This window comes from Macaca nemestrina, chromosome 8 (assembly GCF_043159975.1).
Source record: "Macaca nemestrina isolate mMacNem1 chromosome 8, mMacNem.hap1, whole genome shotgun sequence".
NCBI classification, from domain to species: Eukaryota; Metazoa; Chordata; class Mammalia; order Primates; family Cercopithecidae; genus Macaca; species Macaca nemestrina.
The window spans coordinates 76,968,216-76,991,805 of record NC_092132.1 but is presented as its reverse complement, the minus strand read 5'-3'; the positions used below and the strand labels follow the sequence as shown (position 1 = coordinate 76,991,805).

Here is a 23,590-nt window from a genome sequence, read left to right as displayed (position 1 = left end):
TGGGCTGTCTGCACGTGCAGTGGCCTGCCAGCACATGGGAGGCGCCATATGTGCAGTGTGTTTACTGAAGTTGTGCACATGCTCGCTTGAGGTGTTTTTCCCCTTACCAGTCAAGTGTTCCCAGAGGGAGGTCATATACCAGTTAAACTCTACCTACTGTGCCTCTTAGTGTGCATGCTTGAGCCCAATCACCCAACTCCTAAGATCTTATCGGGAAGTGGCTGATCACTAGCTTCAGGTGTTTTCTATCTACTGGGAGACCGCTCTTCCTTGGTGCTGGCTGCTACCGATTATTATTTTAGAGAGTTTAACAACCACCTGACTATCATCTCATGGTTGCCTGACATTCCTGGTGGAGTGGGGAGGTGGGGGACTCTCTCCTGTCCTGCTCATGTCTGGCTAGCTACCTACTCTAACACTATCACAGTGATTGAGGAAAGATATTACCCCTACCAAGACACTTCAGAACCTTGGGACAGAGATGTTATTTGGAAAGCTTCCAGAGCATGGAGTAGGGGATGGCAGGATGGAGTAGGGCAGAGTGGGGAGGGTGGGATGAAGAGGGGGTGGAAGCAAGTTGTCAACAAAAACTGGGGATTGGAATGGTGTTACAGCACTATTGTCAAAAGATGATGGAATTATGCCTTTCACATTCTGAATTATTTCCAATTTAGCATTTTATTATCAAATAGTCAAGTGGTAGGATTATAATAAAACATTTAAAAAGATGCAAAAGTCTCAAAAAAAAAGATCTTTCTTGCACCCTTTGTCAGTAATCCACTGTGATACTCACCTGAAGTAAACTTGTAAACCAAGAAAGAAAGAAATATGAACTGTTTTCTGGGAAACAGGAAATCCAACTTTAGGGTGGAGTGAAGTGAATTCCTGAGATGATGGTGAAAGGAAATCCTAGGATAATGAAGAGAAGCTGGCCCAGGAAGCAAATTTTCCCAATTAGAGCAAGGGTATCCAAGGACTCTAGAAGGATTCTTCTAAGAAACAAAACAATCACATTTGCTTGCTGTTTATGAACAGGTTGTTGGGAGTTTTATTTAGATGAATGGGTGGGAGTTTGGGCAAAAATCAGTGGAAGGAACATAAGAAAGGAATTAAACAAGCAATAGGACTTGATTAAAGTGAAGCAACGAAAGTGTTACACAAAAAAACGCTTCCTTCATTAATGAGTGTGTGGTTCAGCTATGGATTTTCATATGCAAATCATGATGTCAAATGGAATATTAATCAAAAAATCAATAACTACAGTGGGTAAATATAGGAAAGGGTACATTATAGAACTCAATCCTCATCTTCCATAGTATGAAGTCAGTAGATACTAATATTGAAAAAACTAAGAAATAATACTCTATATTATCATTGAGGAATTTGATAAATACCATAAAGATGAATTGAACATCATTTCCTCTGGAGATCACAGATCAGGGGTGAAGAAGGAACTAGGGGATGGCTGCTTTTATCATGTCTTATAAAGCTGTTTGATTGTTTAATGAATAAGAAAATAAAATTTGAGTGTAGTTATATTAAATAATACCATCAAGCATGTTCTCTATTGTTGAGAAAGAACATTCATTCTTCTAGCTCAAATTGAATCTGTCTTTGCAAAATTATGACAGAAAGAGACATCTGACTCCATCTTGCTTCGAGCCTTAAGAGACTGGCTGTCTTTGTCCACTTCTGCATATGGGCCAAGCTAACTTTGGGAGAAATTTAGTTTGTAGTTTAAATGATAATAGCCCTTCCCAAAACTAAACGTTCTTATAAAACAAATGAAAGACTACCAAGTCAGGAGGATAAGAGGGGCTTAAATTCTCAATAATCACCAGCCATTATTCTGGAGGTTATAAGTTTCACACTTCCTCCAGTTAATCCTGCAGATAACATCACTGTTGTAGAACCTAAGATTGGCCTTTTCAGATACCTTTTCAGATTTTTGCAATTCTGACAACAGGACGGCCCCACCTAGACTCACCAACCAGCCCTGTGGCTCCCACCCAAGAACTGACTCAGCACCAGAGGATAGCTTTCATTCCCTTTGATTTTATCTCCAACCCAACCAATCAGCATGCCTCCATCCTAGCCCCCTGCCCACCGAACTATCTTTGAAAAACCCCTAGCCTCCAAGCCTTTGGGGATATCAATTTGAGTAATAACTCCATCTCCTGTGTGGCATGGCTGGCCTTGCAGCAATGAAACTCTTTTTTACTGCAATGCCATGGTCAAAGTGAGTTGATTTTGTGTGTGCTGTGGGGAGGAAGAACCCACTGGGCAGTTACAAAATTCATGTCATCAAATATAATAATCTTGATTTTTTTCCAATGGAAAAGTTAAGGCTACTAGTCATAAACTTGTAAGCATAAAGTTAAGTGAAGCAATGTATATTTTATAATAATTTTTTTCATGTAAAAAAACTCAGTGATATTTTCTAGAACTCTTTCTCCTCAAGGAATTGACTTGAGAGTAGTGAAAATATGAAAAGTACACAAGTATAGAATAAATTTTTATGGAGTACTGAGTTTATTTAGAATGTAAATATGCTATATTGTGTTGTGTACAGATCAAACAAAATATATCAGGGACATTAGTTGCTACAGGATTGATTTCCATAAAACTCTAGTCTGAGCAGGTCACCGTAAGCTGAAAAACATTACTCTGTCCCATTGCCTACAAAATAAAGCCTAAACTTCTTTCCTTGATGTACGATGCTATCTGTGCTCTACCCTGAACACATATTTCCTAAATAATTTATTGCCATTCTCCCTTGCTGTACCCTTCAATAGAGTCACAGTGAGATTGCAGCAGTTCCTCATAATCAAAACTCAGTTTCTCTCTCCTCCAGGACTTTTCTTTTTTCCTATTATAATTTAAAGAATTATTTTATCATGAAACATAATGCATCTTAAAATTATTTTATATTTAAATTAAGTAAAATCAAATTTAAATATTTTTATGTCTATTTGAAATTAATCTTAAAATTATTTTATTTTAAAAATTAAAAAGAATTAAAAATCAACTGTTCATTAACTTTACATCTCTTTTTAGCCATAATCTGATCTTTTATCTTTTAGAGACATCTTCTTGAAAGTGAAGCGGCTTCATCGTCTGGGGTAAATACCCAAGGTTCACTGTCTCACACCAAGGGAATCAAGGATACAGACACACAAGAAATGGTTTTAGGAGCAGAGGTTTATTAGACAAAAGAAAGAGAATGGAGAATAGCTCTCTCCGCTGGGAAAGAGAGAGGCGCCCAAGTGAGACTTCAGTCACGGCAGAGTGCACTGGGTTTTATAGACTGGCTTGAGGAGGTGGTGTCTGATTTATATAGGGCCCAAAGATTGGTTGGACCAGGTGTGATGTCTTTCTTTCCTTCCTTCCTTCCCTCCCTCCCTCCCTCCCTTCTTCCTTCCTTCCTTCCATTCTTCTCTCCCTCCCTCTCTCCTTCCTTCCTTCCTTCTTTCCTTCCTTCCTTCTTTCCTTCCTTCCTTCTTTCCTTCCTTCCTTCCCTTTTTCTCCCTCCCTTCTTCTTTCCTTCTTTCCTTATTTCCCTTCCTTCTTCCCTGTCTCTCTCCCTTCCTTCCTCCCTTCCTCCCTCCCTCCCTCCTTCCTTTCTTTCTTTCTGGATTGTGGGGCATTCTATTTCTTTTGTAATAGCACATGAAGAAGCTGGACACCGCACCCTAATCTTTTATTATGCAAATGTGTTTTCTACTGGGCTGACGCCATGTTGTCTGCTCCTTACTGTACACATGGTTGGCAAGGAAAAGGGAAGATGGAGCCGCCATGTTGAACATACCTGGCCACCAGGTTAGCCTTTTCCCATTGGCACAGCTGCCAGCATTCACCCGTGCGAGCTTCCAGCGTGTTTATCTATGTCTGCAGCTTGATTTTATAGGCTGCTCTTTGTTAGAAAAGAAATTATTTTGATGCTGCTTTTCATTAAAAGGAAAACCTTACCGAGGACTTCTTTACCCTCACTATCTGCTTAAATAATTTATTTCTAACTCCTATATCAAAAGGACTGAAAGATGTTTATTAGGTTTAGTTAGGAGGTCTTAGTCCACCTTAGCAAATGCAGTATCAGTGGAGTTCTAGAAGGTTATACAGGTAACAACAGATAAATAAGAAATTAGAGTAAACACATGGAGATATTTCCAGGCTAGCAGTCAGCACACTTCTGTGAAGGGCCAGATTTTAGGTAGGTAGGTTCCCTCTTTCCTTGCCTCCCTCCCTCCCTCCCTTCCCTTCTTCCTTCTCTCTTTCCCTCCTTCCTTCTTTCCTTCCTTCTTTCCTTCTTTCCCTTGCTCCTTCCCTATCTCCTTCCCTCCTTCCTTGCTTTCTTTCTGGCTTTGTGGGGAATTCTATTTCTTTCGTAATTAGTCAGTTCTGCCAGTGTACAATGAAAACAGCCATGCACAATACATAAATAAACAGCACAGCACGGTTGTGTACCAGTAAAACACAGATCTGGCTCAAAGGATACCGTCTGCTGACCTTTTTTCCTAATGTCACCACATAAGCCTCTTCCACAGGTTACTTAATTACAGCATAAGCATAAGGGGCACTATCTTCTCCCAGAAGAAGAGATTAGGAAAAAGGAGATCTGGAGCAGAGGTGACATTGGAAAACATGCTTAAGCCCAATAAATAAGCCAAGTGAGCACAAAGTAATACTATAGTAATGCTAAAATCACAAAATTAAAAATCTAGTCAAATTCTCTAATTCTATAGTTGCCAAAACCAAGGCCCGGAGACAAATGTGACAAAGACACACCTGGGCCACAGTAGGTGCTCAACACATTTTTGATGAATTATTAACTTGCTCAAGGCTGTATCCGTAATGAGAAGCACACCCAAGAATATAATTCAGGTTTTCAGATTCACATGTAGAGTATTATTTTCATTCTGACAGGTCAGCATCCCAGGGAAAGTATTTCCCACGTGTGTGAGCCAGCATGATTATTAACAGCACAGGCTGTTATGCGGTGCTTAACAAACAGCCCCAAATAACCTTTTTCTTGTCTATATAATCTACATACCTATAGGGGGTGGGTGAGGACTCCCCTGATTTTAGTCTTTCAGGGATGCAGATGAAGGAGATTCTATCTCCGCCTGTCCATCTGCAATCACTACTGCAGATAAAGAGCACAATTCAAAGGTCTTGCTCCCACAATCAAATGTTCCACCCTGGAATTGACACATAACACATCCTCCCACAAACCACTGGCCAGAACTAGCCATATGCCCATACCTGATTTAAAAAGGCCAGGATCCCGGGCCAGGTGGCTCATGCCTGTAATGCCAGCTGCTAGGGAGGCTGAGGCAGGAGAATTGCTTGAACTCCGGAGGTGAAGGCAGAGGTTGCAGTGAGCCAAGATGGCACTTCTGTACTCCAGCCTGGGCAACAGAATGAGATGCCATCTAAATAAATAAATAAATAATAAAAGGTCCAGGACTCACAAGGTTCTTCCGTGCCTAGAATAATAGTGAAACCAAGTATTTCTGAATCCCGAATGCTGTATGGTAGAAATGAAACTGCCTTTGCGAAAGTTACAACAGCAAGAAAATTAAGGTGGTGGAGGAGATCTGATCTAGCCAACCCCTATCTTGCCTTTAGCATTCAAACCGCCCTTAAATATTCCTGGGCTTGGGCCAAGCTAACTGTGTGAGATGTTTAGTTTATAGCTTAAGTGATAATAGCCTTTCCCCAAAATTCAGCCGCCTTGTAAAGCTAGTGAGAGATCACCAGGCCAGGAGGATTAGAGGGGCCTGAATTCTGCTAAGGTGTAGACATAAATGATTGCCAGCCATTATTCAGAAGGTCACAAGATATGCAACATCCCCAATTACTCCTGCAGATAGCATCACTATTGTAGAACTTAAAATCGGCTTTCTGAGATGTCTTTTCAGGTTTTCTGCACCTGTAATGACCAATGGCTCCACTGAGACCCACCAATCAGTCCTGTGGCCTCACCCAGAAACCCACGCAGTGCAAGAGAACAGCTTCTATTCTCCATGATTTATCTCTGACCCATCCAATCAACCCTCATACCTTAGCCTGCTGCCCACCAGAGTATCTTTGAAAAACCCCTAACCTCCAAACCTTCGAAGAGATTGATTTGAGTAATACACGTGACATGGCCAGCCTCACGTCAATTAAACTCTACCTTTATTGCAACGCCATGATCTCTGTGAATTGATTTCGTTTGTGCAGTGAGCAAGGAGAAACTTTGGGGCAGTTACAGAAAAAGTATAGAAAAAGAGGTTGATAGATCCACCACATAAATCAAAACAGATTTCTGTTTTGTTTGGTAAGAGTTTTCTTTTTTCTCTTCATGAAGAAATAGAGTAACACTCCCCACCCCTCTGTAAAACTGTAAGTGAGGTCTAAAAGTTTAGTCAAGGAAAATGACTAACCATGTTTGCAAAAAAACATATTTTTTTCAAGGCAGAGTCTCACTTTGTTCCCCAGGCTGGAGTGAAATGGCATGATCTCAGCTCACTGCAACTTCTGCCTACAAGGCTCAAAAGAGTCTCCTGCCTCAGCCTCCTGAGTAGCTGGGATTACAGGTGTGCACCACCACACCTGGCTTTTTTTTTTTTTTTAATTTTTAGTAGAGAAGGGGTTTCACCATGTTGGCTAGGCTGGTCTCAAACTCCTGACCTCAAGTGATTGGCCACCTGGGCCTCCCAAAGTGCTGGGATTAATGTGAACCACCACACCCGGCCCAGTTTGCAAACCATTTTTGCAAACAAAATTTTCTAGTCAGTTTTCCAGGTATGGTGTGAAAAAAGAAAGAAAATGATATTTATTAAACTTGCATATTATTAGAATAATGTCCATCTCTCTGTGTATGAGAAAATGCAAAACAGTCATGAGGTAATCACTTCATCCACCACAGCCCCAGGAAGAGAACTGAACTTGACTTTCCTGGATTGAGAATGGGTGCTGGCTGAGAAGGGAACTAATTGCTTATAATGTTACATCTAAATTCATATTATTGTGAGGCATTATCAGGTTTGCTGTATGGGCTGTGTAGCGAACCCTAATAAGTTCATTTCAGTTTAAATAAAGTATATTGTAGGCCTGTGAAGTACAAAATATTAAGGTGTATATGGCATGAAAGGGTGGAAAGAGGATAATGACAATACATGGCACAATAGCAGAATAAACAGTGTCATATGGATTCTTTTCTAATATTCCATTCTTGTGATGGCTCAGATCCCTGAGGCATGGGATTCTCACAGCCTGGACATCCTCGAATATGGAAATTGCCTACTCTAGACAAAAAGAAAGATTTTTGCAATATTTTGCCCCATTCGCCTCTTTGAACCTAGAGGAGCAGCGGGGCACATGTGGCGAGCACAGAGTTTCTGTGATTGAAGCACGGAGCTGGGAGGAGTAAGGGAGAGAAGAGGCTCCTTGGGCAGCATCCTGCCACTGGCAACTGGACGCCACCAGGTTATGAGGAAGAACAAGTCTGCATTTCCCTCGTCCTTCTTCCTCATATTTATTCATTTCTCCCTCTTTACATTCCCAACACCCTTGCTCCCAGGTTGTATAACAGCTTGGTTTGAGCAGGGAATTCTTTCCATGATGGAAGGAATTTTCTGCAATGGACACCAGCCATTTTGCTGGTATTCAAAAGGACACAGAGATGCTTTTAGGTAAAAGCAATTTATCATTAGAATCATTAAACGTGAAAAGTAGTGCTATGTTACCAACCTTAGATCGCTGATGCTGGGGATTGAAGGAAAAACCATTACTAAAATATTCACAGAATATATAATATAGGTCATACAAAAATTTATGTCTAATATTCATTATTCCATTTTATTCATGCATCAATTGATTACACAGCACATGCTGTGTGTCAGATACAATTCTAAGCATTTTTATCACTAGTAACTCTTTGAATCCTTACACCAACCCTATTGAATAGGTACCATTGCCATCATCCTCATCTTGCATATGAAGAAACTGAGGCCCAGAGAGATGAAGTATACTGCCCAAAGTCAAAGAGAGTTGGGACTCAGATCCATACAAACTGGCCGCAGAGTCCTCACCATTAATTATTATGCCATGCTGAAGTAATGGTGACTAATGAACACCTGGGAAGAGAGTCCCATAGCTCATCGTAGCTGCTAATTTGATTCTACTTACTTCATGGTATCCAAAATTTGGGGAGTGTTTAAAGAGTGGTCACGTGCTGAAAACACTGGTAGGGATTTAAGGGCCTGGCAGTACAGATAAGTTGAAAACCCTCCAGCTACCAACACCAAGAATTACTCAATAAATTATAACTAACATCCTTATAAATGCAGGGCTGAATTGCTAAGAAAGGCAGAAAAATTGCCTTGGGCCAGAAATGAAGAAGAAACTAAAAATCAGGAGAGTGAACTGCAGAGCTGACACTGTGTCTGCCCTGGGATCTTTATTGCTCTAAGTAACATAGGTGCTGAAACTTAATACTGGTGTACAGATGGAGAGAATTGGGACTGAGACCTGCATCTTCTAGAGTGTTCTTTCTTTGGTATGAGGATTTGGGCAACAGAAACCCTCAAAAGTTGTGGGAAGAATGATAAATTTATACAACTGCTTTCAAAGCAATGTGACAATGCCCGATGGATTTGAACATGTCCATCCTTATGACCAAGCAATTCCTTTGGCAGATTAATACCCCAGAGAAATTCTAGGCCATGCAAAAATTCAGACATGAACAATAATTTTATTGCAGCATTGTTTGCATTAGTAAAAACTTGGAACAGGAGAATGGATAAATGAGTTGTGTTCTAATCACACAATGGAATATGCAGAACAGTGAAAATCTATGTACCACAGACATATATCATCAGGGATAATTCTCAAAGTTTCATTTTCGTGGAGAAAGCAAGACAAGCTGCAGGATATTTGCAGTATTGAGCTGTAGAGGTGAAAAGCGTGTGATATCTTTCTTCACTCCTCAGAAGGGTCCCAGCCAACACTGCTATAACAAAAGACAACAGGAGAAAAGCACACACACAAAAAATGACTTTAAGTTTTATGTGACACGAAAGCCTTTGGAATGAAGATCCAAAGATACAGGAAAAAAATATCCATTTTTATGCTTAGGTTGAATGAAGAATGAATAGCTATATAGAACGGTCATTGAAAAAAAGGGTGTGATCCAGTAGACTGAGATGAGAAAAGCCAGCAAGCCCTGTCCAGATACTTCTTGGCCTCTCAGTGGCATTCCCTCCACCTGGGTATGGAGCAAGAATCCTCTACAAGAGGAGTCTTATGATCTATTATCAGAAAAGAGTAGGTCAGAGAATTCCTTTATGGCCAGCGCCTAGACAGAAAGGTAGGAGGGGAGAAGATTAGCCTTGTATTCCTTGTAGGTTATTCCTTGTATTCATGGCTGACTTGGGCAATAGGGGTTCTAGTTTCTGTGACCTGCGTTGGGGAAGAAGAATTCTGGTTTCTGTGACTTGCTTCCAGGGAGACTCAGGGGTGAGAAGTAGGAGGGCAGGAGAAGGTCAGAGTGACCTTGGCCCTGAGACTGCTTCCAAGGCCCTTCAGATGTTCTTTAGATCAGTAGTCCCCCACCTTTTTGGGACCAGGGACTGGTTTTGTTGAAGACAATTTTTCCATGGACTGGGGAGGGGGTGGTTTCAGGATAATTCAAGCGCATTACACTTATTGTGCACTTTATTTCTATGATTATTACATTATAATATATAATAAAATAAGTATACAACTCACCATAATGTAGAATCAGTGGGATCCCTGAGCTTGTTTTCCTGAAACTAGACGGTCCCATCTAGGGGTGATGGGAGACAGTGACAGATCATCAGGCATTAGATTCTCATAAGAAGCTTGCAACCTAGATCCTTCCGCATGTGCCTTTCCTAACAGGGTTTACGCTCCTATGAGAATCTAATGCTGCCACTGATGGGACAGGAGGCAGAGCTCAGGCGGCAACGCGAGTGACGGGGAGTGGTTATAAATACGAGTGAAGCTTTGCTTGCTTACTGCGGGTCACCTCCTCCTGTGAGTCGCAATTACTAACAGGTCACGGGCTGGTGCTGGTCTGTCACCTGGGGGTTGGAGGCCCCTGCTTTAGTTGGAAGTACTCAGCAGGCCAAAGTACTATACTTTGGATTATTGTTTTTTGAACCCCAACAAAGTCTAATTCTGAACTGTAGAGGATCAGAAACAATTTTTTAAAAATGTAATCCTTAACCTCAAGAAAGGAAGAAAGGACAAAACAAAAAGGACTTTTAATTGCTCCTCTCACAAATGAAAGCAACACCAGTGTTGGAGATGTAATTGGCTTCCCTTTGGCCCAGCTCCCGCTCTGCACACAGGCAGACAACACAGAGCCCATACACAGCAAGAAAGACAGAAGGAGTTCTTACAGAATATTTCCCAAGTACAGGTGGGAAGTAAACTAAGGCAAAAATTACACAGAATTGTGTTTATTTGTCTTGTTTATTTCACCAAAATTCAAATCAACTCAACATAGCTCTCTTTCTCTTCATAGTGCATTTTTGCCTCTTTCTGGTCTCATCCAGTGTCTCCTTTTCTGAAACCACACAGATGTACATAGTTCCAAACTAATGCATAGTTATTAAACTACGCTTTGCTTTCAAACTTTCATTTTGCTCCATTTTGTGGCTCACTAAATGAAAGCTCCTTTTTGAAATCTTTTTATAATTGTGTGTGTGTGTGTTTCATAACAACATATTTTTTTCACAGTTAAAAAAAAAAAATCCAGGATCCAAGAGGACCTTAGAATCAACAAAAGTTAACAATTACTGTTGAATCTTTTTTTTTTTTTTTTTTTTTTTTTTTTTTTTTTTTTTTTTTTTTTTTTTTTTGAGACAGGGTCTCACTCTATCTCCCAGGCTGAAGTGCAGTGGCACAATCATGGCTCACTGGAGCCTCACCTCCTGGGTTCATGCGATCCTTCCACATAAGCCTCCTGAGTAGCTGGGACCGCAGGTGTGCGTCACTATAACTGGCTAAATTTTTCTTTTATATGGAGACAAAAACTTGCTATGTTGCCCAGGCTGGTCTCAAACTCCTGGGATCAAGTGATCCTACCACCTCGGCCTCCCAAACTGCTGGGATTATAGTTATGAGCCATCATGCCCATCCTTGTTAATTCTTAAAATAACATCTTTATTGAGATATACTTCACATACCAGACAAGTCACCTATTTAAAGTGTACAATTGAATAGCTTTTACTGTATTCACGGAGTTGTGCAACCATCAGCAAAATAAATTTTAGAACATTTTCATCACACCAAACAGAAACTGTAAGCCCATTGGTAGTCATGTCCATTCCTCCACCCTGTTACTGTCCTGCCCTCACACCTGTCACCCTGCGACATCTTCCTGCCTTCCTATCAGCCCTAGGCAACCACTAATCTACTTTCTGTCTCTATAGACTTGCCTATTGTGGTTATTTTATATCAATGGAATCATACAATATGTGGTGTTTTGTGACTGGTTTCTTTCACTTGGTATAATGTTTCCAAGGTTCATCCATGGTGTAGCATGTATCGGTACTACATTCATTTTTATCACCAAATAATATTTCATTATATGGACATACCACATTTTATATAGCCTTTTATCAGGTGATAGACATTTGGGTATTTGGATTGTTTTCACTTTTTGGCTGTTATGAATATTGCTGCTACCAACACTCATATATAAATTTTGATGTGGTCACGCATTTTCATTTTTCTTGGGTATAAACCTAGGGGTGAAATTGCTGGATCACTAAATTAGTCTACATTTAACCTTTTGAGAACCTGCCAGACTTTTTCAAAGCAGTTTCATCAGCAGTTTATGAGAGTTCTAGTTTTTGGACACTGCCAGTGCCGTCTTTTTTATTATGTAGAGCTATCCTAGGGAGTGTGAAGTGGGATCACATTGTGGTTTTGATCTGCATTTCCCTAATGGATAATGGTGTTAGGCATGCATTTGTGTGTTTATTGGCCATGTGCATATCTTCTTTGGAGAAATAACTATTCAGCCACGTTGACATTTTTTAATTGGGCCATTTGTCATCTTTATTATTGAGTGATAAGAGTTATTTATATATTGGAGACACAAGTTCCTTATCAGATACATGATTTGAAAATATTTTCTCCCATTTTTTGATTTTCTTTTCACTTTCTTGATGGTGTTCTTTGCCTGAAAAGGTGTTTATTTTGATGATATCCAATTTATCTATGTTTTTGTCATTTGTTCTTTTGGTGTTATATCTAAGAAAATGCTGTTTAACCCAATGTCACCATGATGTATGCCTCTGTTTTCCTATAAAAGAGTTATAGCTTTAGCTCTTAGATTTAAGTCTTTGATCCATTTTGAGTTAATTTTTGTATCTAGTGTGAAGTACAGGTTCAATTTCATTCTTTTACATGTAGATATCCAGTTGTTTGAGCACAATTTGATGAAAATATTATTCTTTCTCTATTGAATTGTCTTGATACTCATATCTAAAATCATTTGATCATACATGTGAGACTTTATTTCTAGACTCTCAATTCTATTCCATCGATATATATGTCTGTCCCTATGCCAGTACCACACTGCTTTGATTGCTGTAGAACTTAGTAGTAAGTTTTGAAATTGGAAGTGTGAGTCTTCCAATTTTGTTCAAGATTGTTTTGGTTATTCTGGGTCTTTTGCATTTCCATATGATTTCAGGATTAGCTTGCCAATTTCTGCAAAGAAATCCAGTTGGAATTTTGAGGAGAATTGTATTAAATATGTAGATCAAGTTGGGGAGCGTTGCCATCTTAACAATAGTAAGTATTCCAATTCATGAACACAGAATATCTTTCATTTTATCTTTTTTTTGAGACAGAGTCTTGCTCTGTCACCCAGGCTGTAGTGCAGTAGCACAATCTCGGCTCACTGCAGCCTCTGCCTCCCGGTTTAAGCGATTGTCCCACACCAGCCTCCCAAGTAGCTGAGACTACAGGCGCCTGCCACCACACAGGGCTACATTTTATCTTTCATTTAGATCTTCTTTCATTTATTTCACCAATGTTTTGTAGTTTTCAGAGAATAAGTTTTATACTACTTTTTTTTGTTTTTGTTTTTTGTTTTTTGTTTTTTGAGACAAGATGTTACTCTGTTGCCCAGGCTGGAGTGCTGTGGCACAAACATGGCTCACTGCAACCTTGACCTTCCAGGCTCAGGCGATCCTCCCACCTCAGCACTGTGCCTTGTCCCCTTCACCCTTCCTCAACCCCCACCTCCCCATGCCCGCTCCCAGGTAGCTGGGACACCAGGAATGCCCTACCACACCTGACTAATTTTTTGTATTTTTCGTAGAGACAGGGCTTTGCCATGTTGTCTGGTCTGATCTTGAACTCCTGATCTCAAGCATTCCTCCTGCCTTGGCCTTCCAAATTGCTGGGATTACAGTCATAAACCACCGCATCTGGTCCATACTACTTTTGTTAAATATATTTCTAAGCTTTTCACTTCTTTTTGATGCTGATGTAAATAGAATCATTTTTTTAAATTGTATGGGATTTTTTTGTTCATTGAATATGTATAGAGATACAGTTGCTTTTTGCATGTTATCTTCTATCCTGCAACTTTTCTAAACTCCTTTATTGGTTCCAATAGTTTTTTCTTTTTTTTTTTTTGGTGGATTTTTTTAGGATTATATACACACAAGATCATGTTATTTGCAAATAGAGATAGTTTAACTTCTTCCTTTGCAATCAGGATGATTTTTATTTCCTTTTCTTGCCTAATTGCCCTGGCTAGAACCTCTAATACAATGTTGAATAGAAGTGGTAAGATGTCATTTTAAGCCTGTGTTTCTCCCAGATTATTTTCTTGCTTATGATTTGTTGTAAGGTAGTAAAATAAAAGAGCTGTGTCTTCTTTTCTTAGGAGCAGTAAAAGAAGAATGAGTGTTGGAAACCACACACTGCTGTACAGTCACTGTCTGAGAAAAGTTAAAAGGGAGAAAGAGTAAATGGTCGCCATGAGCAACAGGAAAGCAAGGAAAGCAAACTGGGGCTCTGGCTCCTCTTTCAGAAACCAAGAGGAGTGCAGAGACTGGTTAAGCCTGAAGTGTGGTCTTGAGAATTAACAATATGAAAGTTTGTGCCCGTTCCTTTTTAAAGTGTAAAGCTGATTCTTTCTAGAATATGCACCAACTTATATAGGATTACCACACAACCAAGGGTGTTCAGATCGCAGAAGTTTGGGACGGAAAAAAACCATCATTAAAAACCCTCAAACTTTTCTTGGCTGTTTTTATATAATCCATGCACATCAAAAATCAAATTCATCAATACTGGGTATTAAATGATCTTAATTATAAGAATATGTATTTTTTTAAACTAGGCTTAGGAAGTTTGTGATATGTTAATGTCTTTTTATTGAGTTTGGAAATAAATATGTATCATCAATTTTAAATGTATTGGGATGTCAACAATTACTTTCAAGCTAGATTTTTTTTTTCTGTTTTTCTTCTCTTTTTTTGATATTGGCATTTGAAGGCCATCAGCTTATTAAATAATAACCTTTTATTCAACTGGTCATTTAAATCTCTAATTTTTCTTAAGTGACAGAATGGTGAAATGGAAGCTATTTTAGACTAGAGATAAGACAAATGAGAGAGTCAGACGTTTTTGTGGCCAGACTTTGCTTCTCTTTAAATTGGGGGAAAGGAAGAGGAGGAAATGTGAATAACTTCTGAAATATCTTCCAATGTAGTCAACAATGACATAGGTAATATTTACTGAGCATTTACTCCTCGGTAGGCATTGAGCTACGTGTTGGCATATTCTCAAGCAAACCTCATAACAACTCTTTGGTAGAGGCCTGTCAGTATTGTTTAATTCTCTGTCAGAGAGAAATGAAGCTTAGAGAGGAACTTGCCAAAATTCAAAGCTGGTATGTACTAGAACCAGGATTCAAATCTATGGAAGTCTATTCTGTGTTCTTTTATGTAATGGTTACTCATTGGTGGGCCCTAATTTATATGGGTAGGCTCTAGTAGCCTAGCATCTGACCCTGGGATGATTGAGGCAGAGGAATATTGTCTCCTGGAGTGTGCAGGTCAGATAGACGAGATATGACCCTGGACTGGTTATTTTTTTCATCAAAGACGATGCTTCCTGAGTTCTTTGTTGTCTCTAAGAATTGACTGGCTCTGGAAGGGGTAGTCTCCATAGCCAGAAAGGTTTTGAGATACTAAAACATTATATTCCAGAGTCTGTAAATTTTAAGTATTCTCCAATATCACTTCTTGTATTCTAAAAAAAAAAAAAAAACTGTCAGTAAGAAATTAGTAACAAGTATATTACAATGTGCAAACACCTTTTCGTGTTGTTGAAATGTATGAGATTGATCAGTTGCATTATGAATCCATTAAACAGCATTATTAACTATGCTTCTAGATGCAAATACCTTTGAATGTAAAACCATTACAACAATAATATAAAGAAATTGAAGTGTTACTGGATCCTGACAAAGAGTCTCTCCTTGACCATACTTTAGTCAGGCTCCTCTTAATACTCTTCTCAACTTGACTTCAACTTTTGGGCTGCTTTATCCATCTCTGCATTGCCCAGTTTTAACAAAAATTCTGCTAAATTGGTTTAGCCACAATCCCCCACTTATCCCTAATGTTTCCTCTTAAAAATTTTTCATCCAATGTCTTCTACTCTTCATTTTGGCTATGAAGTCTCACTTTTTCTTGTTGTGTTTTGAGCTGAGCCCAATCTCTGTCCCTTACTGCAAAACCCCATAGCAGTAGTCCCCATATTTATTGCAATGGTCCTGAGTAAAATCTACTTTACATTTTAACAAGTGTCATGAATAATGTATTTTAAACGTATTCAAAACAGTAACAATTGAAACCGGCCCTGTGTAATAAAATAAAATAACAAATATTTTGGAATCAGACTGATTTGGATTTGAATTTTGGCTTTTCCATCAACTAGTTAGGTGTGTTATTGAATGCTATTGACCTCAGTTTTCTCGTCTGTGAAATGCAGAGTGAATTGTAGGCAATCATGGGTCACACACTTGTCAGCAAGTAACTGACCCATATTTCAATCTCAAGTTTCACACCAGAGCCAGTTCAGCTGTTTTCGAGAAAATTACACTCCAAGTGAGATAAAAATGTCAAAGGGCACCTAAATATCAGCACAAGTTCTGAACAAATGCAAAGAAAGATAATTTGTTCTGGGGACCAGAGAGAACACACTTTAGAAAACTTTTATCATATATTTCATTCCATAAGATGCCATTCTGTTGCTGCCTAATTTTAATTTATCATTGGAGGGAGACTATTTTGAAATTAAATATCAGTGAAATATATAAGATTTGCCATATTTCCTTGTCCTGTTTGAATCCTGAAATATTCTTACTGTCATTGCTTTATTAAAGACATGTGTTTAATATGATGTCATTTTATTAAAGCTAATGATTGAAAAGGAGAAAAAAATGATTTTGTTTTGATAATACTTCTGGCAAATCACATCATATGAGTCAATATGCATTGAGAGTGGAAAATAACCATCCTAAGATATATAAAATCTTGGGTTTGGTGGCAATGATTTGGTATAACAATATGCCTAGGAATATGAAGTGTCAAGGGTAAGCTATTACAGACAAAAGAATGTTAGAATATTTTTTAGAAATTGAGTGTAGCAGAAAACATTTTTCATCAACTTCAGTAGGAAAGTGAGTTTGTCTTTAGACATCACAATTGTGCACAAATATTTCAGGCTTAGGCTGCAAGATAAGTGAAACTTCCTTTAAAAAAGACAGGAGGGAAGGAATAAAGGAAGAGAAGGAAAAAGAAAAAGGCAAAAATGACAAATTGAAGAGGAGAGGCTCAGAGAAAGACATAGACAAATCAATGCTGTTATCTTACTGAAACATTTACTACATTTAAGTACTTCAAAAATACTTAGGATTTTTTAAAACAAAATTAATTATTCTTCATTATGCATATATAAAAGGAACTTAAGTATAAATGACTGGGAGAACTTGATTATGCCTCTGAGTTACTTAATAAATTACCAGTATTTAATTCATTCATTCTTTCTTTAATTTGTTCATTCTTCTGTCTCTCCACTCATTCATCCATTCATTCATTGAATATTTGGTTTCCTAATCCTCCCAGACAAAGCTAGTAAGTTTAGTTCCTGGTTTTTATGACCCCATCATAAATCTTTTGTGACAGATATATAATAAGTAAGTGTAGTTCCCTGACCTTTGTGGAAACTTAGCATATCCTTGGACATCACAAAATTATCTGTCTCCCAGGACCAAGACTAACTGAGGGTTGAGGGGTGGGTCTTATCCATAGGTAATGGGCTAACAACATCTGCTTTGGAAGAAGAGGTTTGCTGACTACTTTAAGTATTATAGTTTCCAGGGTGTTTTTGCAGAAAGCTAAGTCATTCTTCTATTTTATTTTATTTTTAAAATTTAAATTTCCTCTAGGTAATTGTGGTTCCACTAATTGTGCTAAAAGTACCTCTAACCCTTAGTGCAGAGGTTGTTGTGATGTGCTTCATTATGACCAAACATTAGCTGGCATTTACAGAGATCTGTGTTTGAAAATAGGTCCCGTGTTGCTTATTCCTTGATAGTGAGACTAGAGCAATAGCACATCCTGTCCTAGGCAGAGTGTCGGGCTCCCCAGGGTGCACACTAAGTAGCACTGTTTTGCCTTACGACATCATCCTTTGTTTGCTTAGTTGCTCTTATTTCCTCCTTCTTTTTAATAAATTCAGTATCATGTTACAGTATCCTATAACAGTTTTCATGGCTGAAGGTTTGTATTTTTCCTTCCAACAAAGACTCTTGAAAAATCAAGACAATATGCTCTCAGAAATTATAAGCAAAAAGTGTATCAGAGATAATAGACTATGGTCAATTAATATCAAGGGTGTCTATATAGTCTGATATCTACAGACTTCTTTTAAATGATTCATAACAACAAAAATTAACATGTTATAAAACATATTGACATAAAGTCTTTTAGATGGAGATTGCTTATATACAGTCCACATATTAAACAATTAAAAAATAAATACTAAAACCTAATAAGTAAAGGTAGAAATTAAAGGGATAGAAATGTAATTGCAGAAGGCCGAATGGCAGGATTTCACAAGCTGGCACCATTATTTGAGCTGTCAATTTAGTAGATCCAGTAAGTTGATATTTTCCACACAGTTAGAATCAGGGCAAGGCTCAGTGCCTCATGCCTGTAATCCCAGCACTTTGGGAGGCCGAGGCAGGAAGATCACTTGAGGCCAGGAGTTCGAGACCAGCCTGGGCAATGTGGTGAAATCCTGTATGTATCTACAAAAAATACAAAAATTACCTGGGTTTGGTGATATGCACCTATAGTCCCAGCTACTCAGGAGGCTGAGGTGGGAGGATTGCAAGAGCCTGGGATGTCGAGGCTGCAGTGAACTATAATTGTGCCACTGCACTCCAGCCTGGGGGACAGAGTGAGACTCTGTCTCGAAAAAGAAAAAAAAAAAATCAGTTCCAAGGTGGGTGATTAGCTATTATTCAAACTCACAAGAGACAACATATTCATTTAGTATAGAGCCAGAAAGTTACCCTGCTATCCGCTACCCATACTACGTCCTTTCCCGTACCCACACACTGGGGAAGTCGAATTAGTCATCAAAACGCAGCTTGCTCAGAACTAATTCAAAGCAAAGGGAAGTGGTACTCTTGCAACCTTGGTAGTGGGGATTTGGGAGTTTAATACACCACTGGGGTTCAAGATACTCTGCTACTTACTAGCTATGACCTTGGGCAAGTTACTTACCTGGTAAGCGTCTCAGTTTCCTCATCTAAAAAAAAAATGGGGATAATAGTAGTACCTACTTCATGATGTTGTTTTGAGAATTAAATGAGTTGAGGGAGTGTATAAAGTGCTGTTATCAACACCTAGTACATAGTAAATGCTGTGTGTGAGTCCATTTGCATTAGTTGTGAGAGGCATTTCGGGCAAAAATGAAGAAAACTAACTCTCTATGTGCACCTCCCTTTTACGGCCAGATTATTCATATGTGCTGGGTTCCTTGGAAAGATAATTTTCCCTTTTTGTTACAAAGTGGCAAGGTGAAAGAGAAACAGAAAGAGGATAAGTATGCTTCAGGGATAGAAGTCTAAATTCAAGAAATCCATATAGAACATCTCTGCTCTCTGACTTCAATATTTAATTAATTTCAATGGATTACATTGCTAATACTTCCTAACTGGGTCAACTGGACTTCACCATTGTTCCCTCATCTCTCTGAAACCTATCTGTGTAAGGAGCTGTGCAAGGTGTCTTACAAATGGAGTTGGACAACGGCTTTAGTGCATTCTATAAATTGGATTCTGTACATCTGTAAATTATGCTGACAGGCACTTCTATAACACAATGAGGTCAAAACAGTCTCACTGAAAATGGCCTTTTCATGCTGTATTCAAGCCAAAAATGGGGAAAGCATCATAAAGGTACCATCGCATATGTGCAGGAAAAAAAGTTGATAAATTCAATCCAAGACAATGGTTACCTTTCAGCCAATATTAAAGGGACTATGTAATACAAATCTTAAAACATACAGTAATAGGATCTTAATTAAAGATATTTTATGAAGAACCTAACTATGTGAAAATATACTGTGTTACACGCTGTAAAGTATAAGAAAATTATTAAGATACAGTTCATGATTTTAGAGAGTCTGCAGTTTAAAAGAGGGACCAAAATATGCACGCAATTGACTAAAGGAAACAAAACAGAGTATAAATGCCATGAGTCAGAGGCAAAGTTTAGACTGAAAGAACGTAGCTGGATTGAATTGATATTCTAAAATTCAATTCATTCGTTTAATTGCTGTTTCTGAAGTATGTACCATGTGCCAAGTCATGAGACATAGCTGTTCCCACAAAGGGGTGCTAATATCTATAAACTCAAATTTTTGACTAGTTTCCAGGTTACAGGGTAGAGAGGGGAAATAGCTTCAGCTTTAGAGTTAGAAAAACCTGAACTAAAACCTTGTCCTACCAATGATAAATTGGGTGACTTGGGTAAATAATTTGTCATCTCTTAGCTTCATGTTAGAAATCATAGTGTCATCTTTGATTTCCTCCTCTAACCTCACCCTTCATTTACTTAATGAACACATTAGTCCTTAACTATGTCTGGAATCCATCCCATCCTCTTTAACCCTACATCTTAAGTCCTAACAATAACCCCATCATTTGTTACAGATTCTGTAGCCTAACGAATCACTTCTCATTATCCACAAGATGTAAGTCTATCGTTCTTAACAGGGCATTTAAGACTCTCAATGAGCTGAACTCTGCTTACATTTTTAACCTCACATGATAATAATACTCCTCCACATGTACTTTACATATCTTTAACTACCAGCCTGTTGTGTGTCTCTGTGCCTCCGTACATGCGATCTTTTTTTTTTTTTTTTTTAAAGAGATAGAATCTTGCTTCGTTTAGGCTGGAGTGCAGTGGTGCAATTACTGCAACCTCAAACTCCTGGGCTCAGCAGATCCTCCTACCTCAGCCTCATGAGTAGCTGAGACTACTATTTTATTTTTAATAGAGACGAGGTCTTGCTATCCTGCCCAGGCTGCTCCCAAATTACTGGGCTCAAGTGATCCTCCTGTCTTGGTCTACCAAAGTGCTGGGATTACAGGTGTCAGCCACCATGCCCAGCATCTAATGCCATTATTTATATATATGCCGATTGCCTCAACAAGACTAAGCAACTGAGGACAAAGACAAAGCCTTTCACCTTTGAATTCTCAGTCTTAACATAATGCCTGCCATTGAGAAGCTATGCAATAAATATTTATTGTAGTAATGAAGTCATGTTTAGGGATAAGTAGAAAGAACCAAGAAGTGCTTTATGAAGGAGGTAATATTTAATGTTGAACTTGAAAAGCTTTGAAAATATTCCCTGAATTTTAAATGTGCAATTTGGGGATGCTCAGAGTTTTAACATACGTAAGTGGGTGTGCATATCCTCATGATGCTCTTCTTTCTTTGTCTCTCTGTCTCTCTCTTTCTTCCTTTCTTTCTTTTGACTGAGTCTTATTGTATGGCCCAGCCTAGAGCAGTGGCGCACTCATAGTTCACTGCAGCTTCGAACTCCTGGGCTCAAGGGTCCTGCTGCCTCAATTTACCCAGAAGCTGGAACTATAAGTGTGCACCAGTATGCCCAGCTAATTTAAAAAAAAATTGTTTTAGAAATGGGGTCTTTTTATGTTGCCCAGTCTCGAATTGCTGGCCTCAAGTGATCCTTCCACATAATTGGGATTACAGACATGAGCCTCTACACTTGGCTTAATTCTGTCTTTAAAACGCACACATTTTGCCAGCTGAAGCTTTGTCTCTTCTATTCAAAGCCCTAAGTGCAATAGTCTGAGCATGGTGAAGACTTAATAAGTATCTTTATTTCATTTAAAGAAGCATCCTCCTGATGCCTCTTTGAAGAAAAAGACTCTTGATTTCAGGAAGGGTACCATCTTGGTGCCTTATGTGGTATCAAAAATAGTAGGCTTTTTAGCTGGGTGATAGATGGCCTTCCTTATGGCTCTACACTATACCTTTTAGCAACTAGAAATGTTGGTATTCACTCTGTTATTTAATTTATCCTGGACATATTAAAAAATACGTAAGTAAATATACCTTCGAACCACAATGGAAAGCACAAGGCAACCCTGGGCACCTCACTGTTGTTTAATTTAACTCTCCCTAGGCAGATCATATGAGTCCAATTTAAAAGTATTAATGTGGACATCTTTCCACCCTGGATCATGTCCATTTCAGGTTATCAGGGATGGTTAAGCTCCTAGCTATTCTAGCAGATTTCTTATATCTTAATATATGAAATTAACAATAGTTCCTGGGATATTCCACTATTATCTAACTATTACATGTTTCCACATATTTAAAATACAGAAGGAAAGCATGAACACCAATAAAGAAACTATGAGTAACAGAAATTCAGAACACAGTGAAGAAAGAAAGAAAGAAAATATATACTGCTGCAGTCAGCTTTTAGGAAAACTATTTCCATCATTCTGAACATCATATTTATTAAAAATAAATCTAATTTTGGCAGCATATCATGATTAGGAGCCAGGGAAATCGTCATCGGGACCTCAGTGTTGTGTTTCACAAGAAAGAGAGCTCTGTGAGGAAGCCTGGGCTATCTGCAAATCTTCGACTCTGAAATCCCTGCATAATAAGAAAGGTATTGGCTAAATTCGAGCAGCTCATGCAGTATCTAGCAGTATCTAGAGGAAACATTGTTAAGTGGGATAGTGTGGCGTCTAAGATGCAGTTATAGGTATACAGACATGACTCAAGGAGTGGATTAGGAAGGCCAACTTCGGAGGGGAGGGCTGGCTCGCTCATTTCTCTTCTCCCTGTCAAATGCTGAAGGGCTGGTTCCAGCCTTTGAGCGCCCGCACTTTGGGAGTTTTCAGCTGGGTTCTCAGGCTGCATTCACCCGTCGACTTGCTCCAGGCCAAGCCAGATTTTGAAAACGAAGGCAACTTCTTTTTTCGCGGCAAACCCTTGAACCCACGCACTTTCTCACAACTCTGGCCTTCTCAACCCCTGCGCTAGTGTAGGCAGGGCAGAAGGTGCTGAGGAGAGGCTCAGAAGGGGCGGTGGGGACGATCGCCTTTAGAACTGCATTTGTAGCTGCCAAGGAGTAGCCAACAAGCACCAGATTTATGTGCACTTTGAAAGAAGCACCTTCACCATTGGCTTTTTAAGCGGCGCTGTCGCTAGGGAGCGGCTGGTAGAGCGAGCAGCCTCGGGAAGAAGCCCGGGCTGTTTGTTCCCGTCACCTGGGAGAGCAGGCACACACAGTCGCGCGCGCACGGACACACACACACGCACGCACAGACGCTGGCGGCGAGTTCGAGCCCCGCGTCCCCTGTCCGCCCGCGTGCGCCCCTCGGCACGGCTCGCCTCCCGCCCCCTGATTCCTGCTGCTGCCGCCCAGAGGAGAAAGGAACCTCTGCCTCGAATTTCCCCACTGCGCCGGGCGCTGCGGCTAGCGGCGAGGGTGGACGCGAGGCGGAGAACGCGATGAATGAGTTCTCCCCTAGCCTCGGAGTTGTCTGAGTTGGCGGCGCTGCGCCCAGGCTTCCGGCTCTCAGCGCCCCACGCGCGCGTGGCTCCCCGAGCTGCCACTCACGGCCGCGGCCGGGGCCAAGCCAGCCACGCAGGGCAGCCGAGGCTCCGGAGCTCCTGTCCCGGCCCCAGTCCGGGTAAAAGGAGGGTTGTCCCCAGCGGAGGCGCACAGCCGCGCGTTCTCCCCGCACTCTCTCCGCGGTCCCATCTGCTCCCCATGGCGTCTCATCCGCAAACCCGGATCCAGGCTTACCTGGAGAAGAACAAGATCGGTCCCCTGTTTGAGGTAAGGCGCTGTGGAGGAGGGTAGTCCCGTTGTCTTTAGGGGAAGGGGTGCAGTAATGAAAACAGAACACCCCCCACCCCACCCCTCCCAGGGAAGGAGGGCTAGAGAACGAACGCGCGGGAGGGGG

General features: G+C 39.9%; 2 protein-coding genes across 9 annotated transcripts in view; one reads left to right on the top strand and one right to left on the bottom strand.

Moving 5' to 3' along the window:
- The window catches only part of LOC105482162 (putative uncharacterized protein encoded by LINC00269), a 28,445-nt gene extending 4,906 nt beyond the window's left edge, over positions 1-23,539 (bottom strand). For 2 of the 4 annotated variants that reach the window (XR_011606964.1, XR_011606963.1), the window contains exons 1-2: positions 23,431-23,539; positions 5,263-5,432 (exon numbers count right to left, since the gene is read on the bottom strand). Coding sequence is in view for 2 of the 4 variants with exons in the window: in XM_071068139.1 (XP_070924240.1) it covers positions 5,263-5,302 (40 nt within the window). In the remaining 2 variants the exon portion in view is untranslated. The remainder of the gene's footprint in view (positions 1-5,262; positions 5,433-23,430) is intronic. The other 2 variants (XM_071068139.1, XM_011742121.2) reach the window with 2 other exon arrangements.
- The window catches only part of C8H8orf34 (chromosome 8 C8orf34 homolog), a 493,915-nt gene continuing 492,634 nt past the window's right edge, over positions 22,310-23,590 (top strand). For 2 of the 5 annotated variants that reach the window (XM_071068136.1, XM_071068135.1), the window contains exon 1: positions 22,861-23,463. In XM_071068136.1, the coding sequence (XP_070924237.1) occupies positions 23,137-23,463 (327 nt within the window). In that variant the 5' untranslated portion in view covers positions 22,861-23,136. Of the gene's footprint in view, positions 23,464-23,590 lie in introns of all 5 variants that reach the window. The other 3 variants (XM_071068138.1, XM_071068137.1, XM_071068134.1) reach the window with 3 other exon arrangements.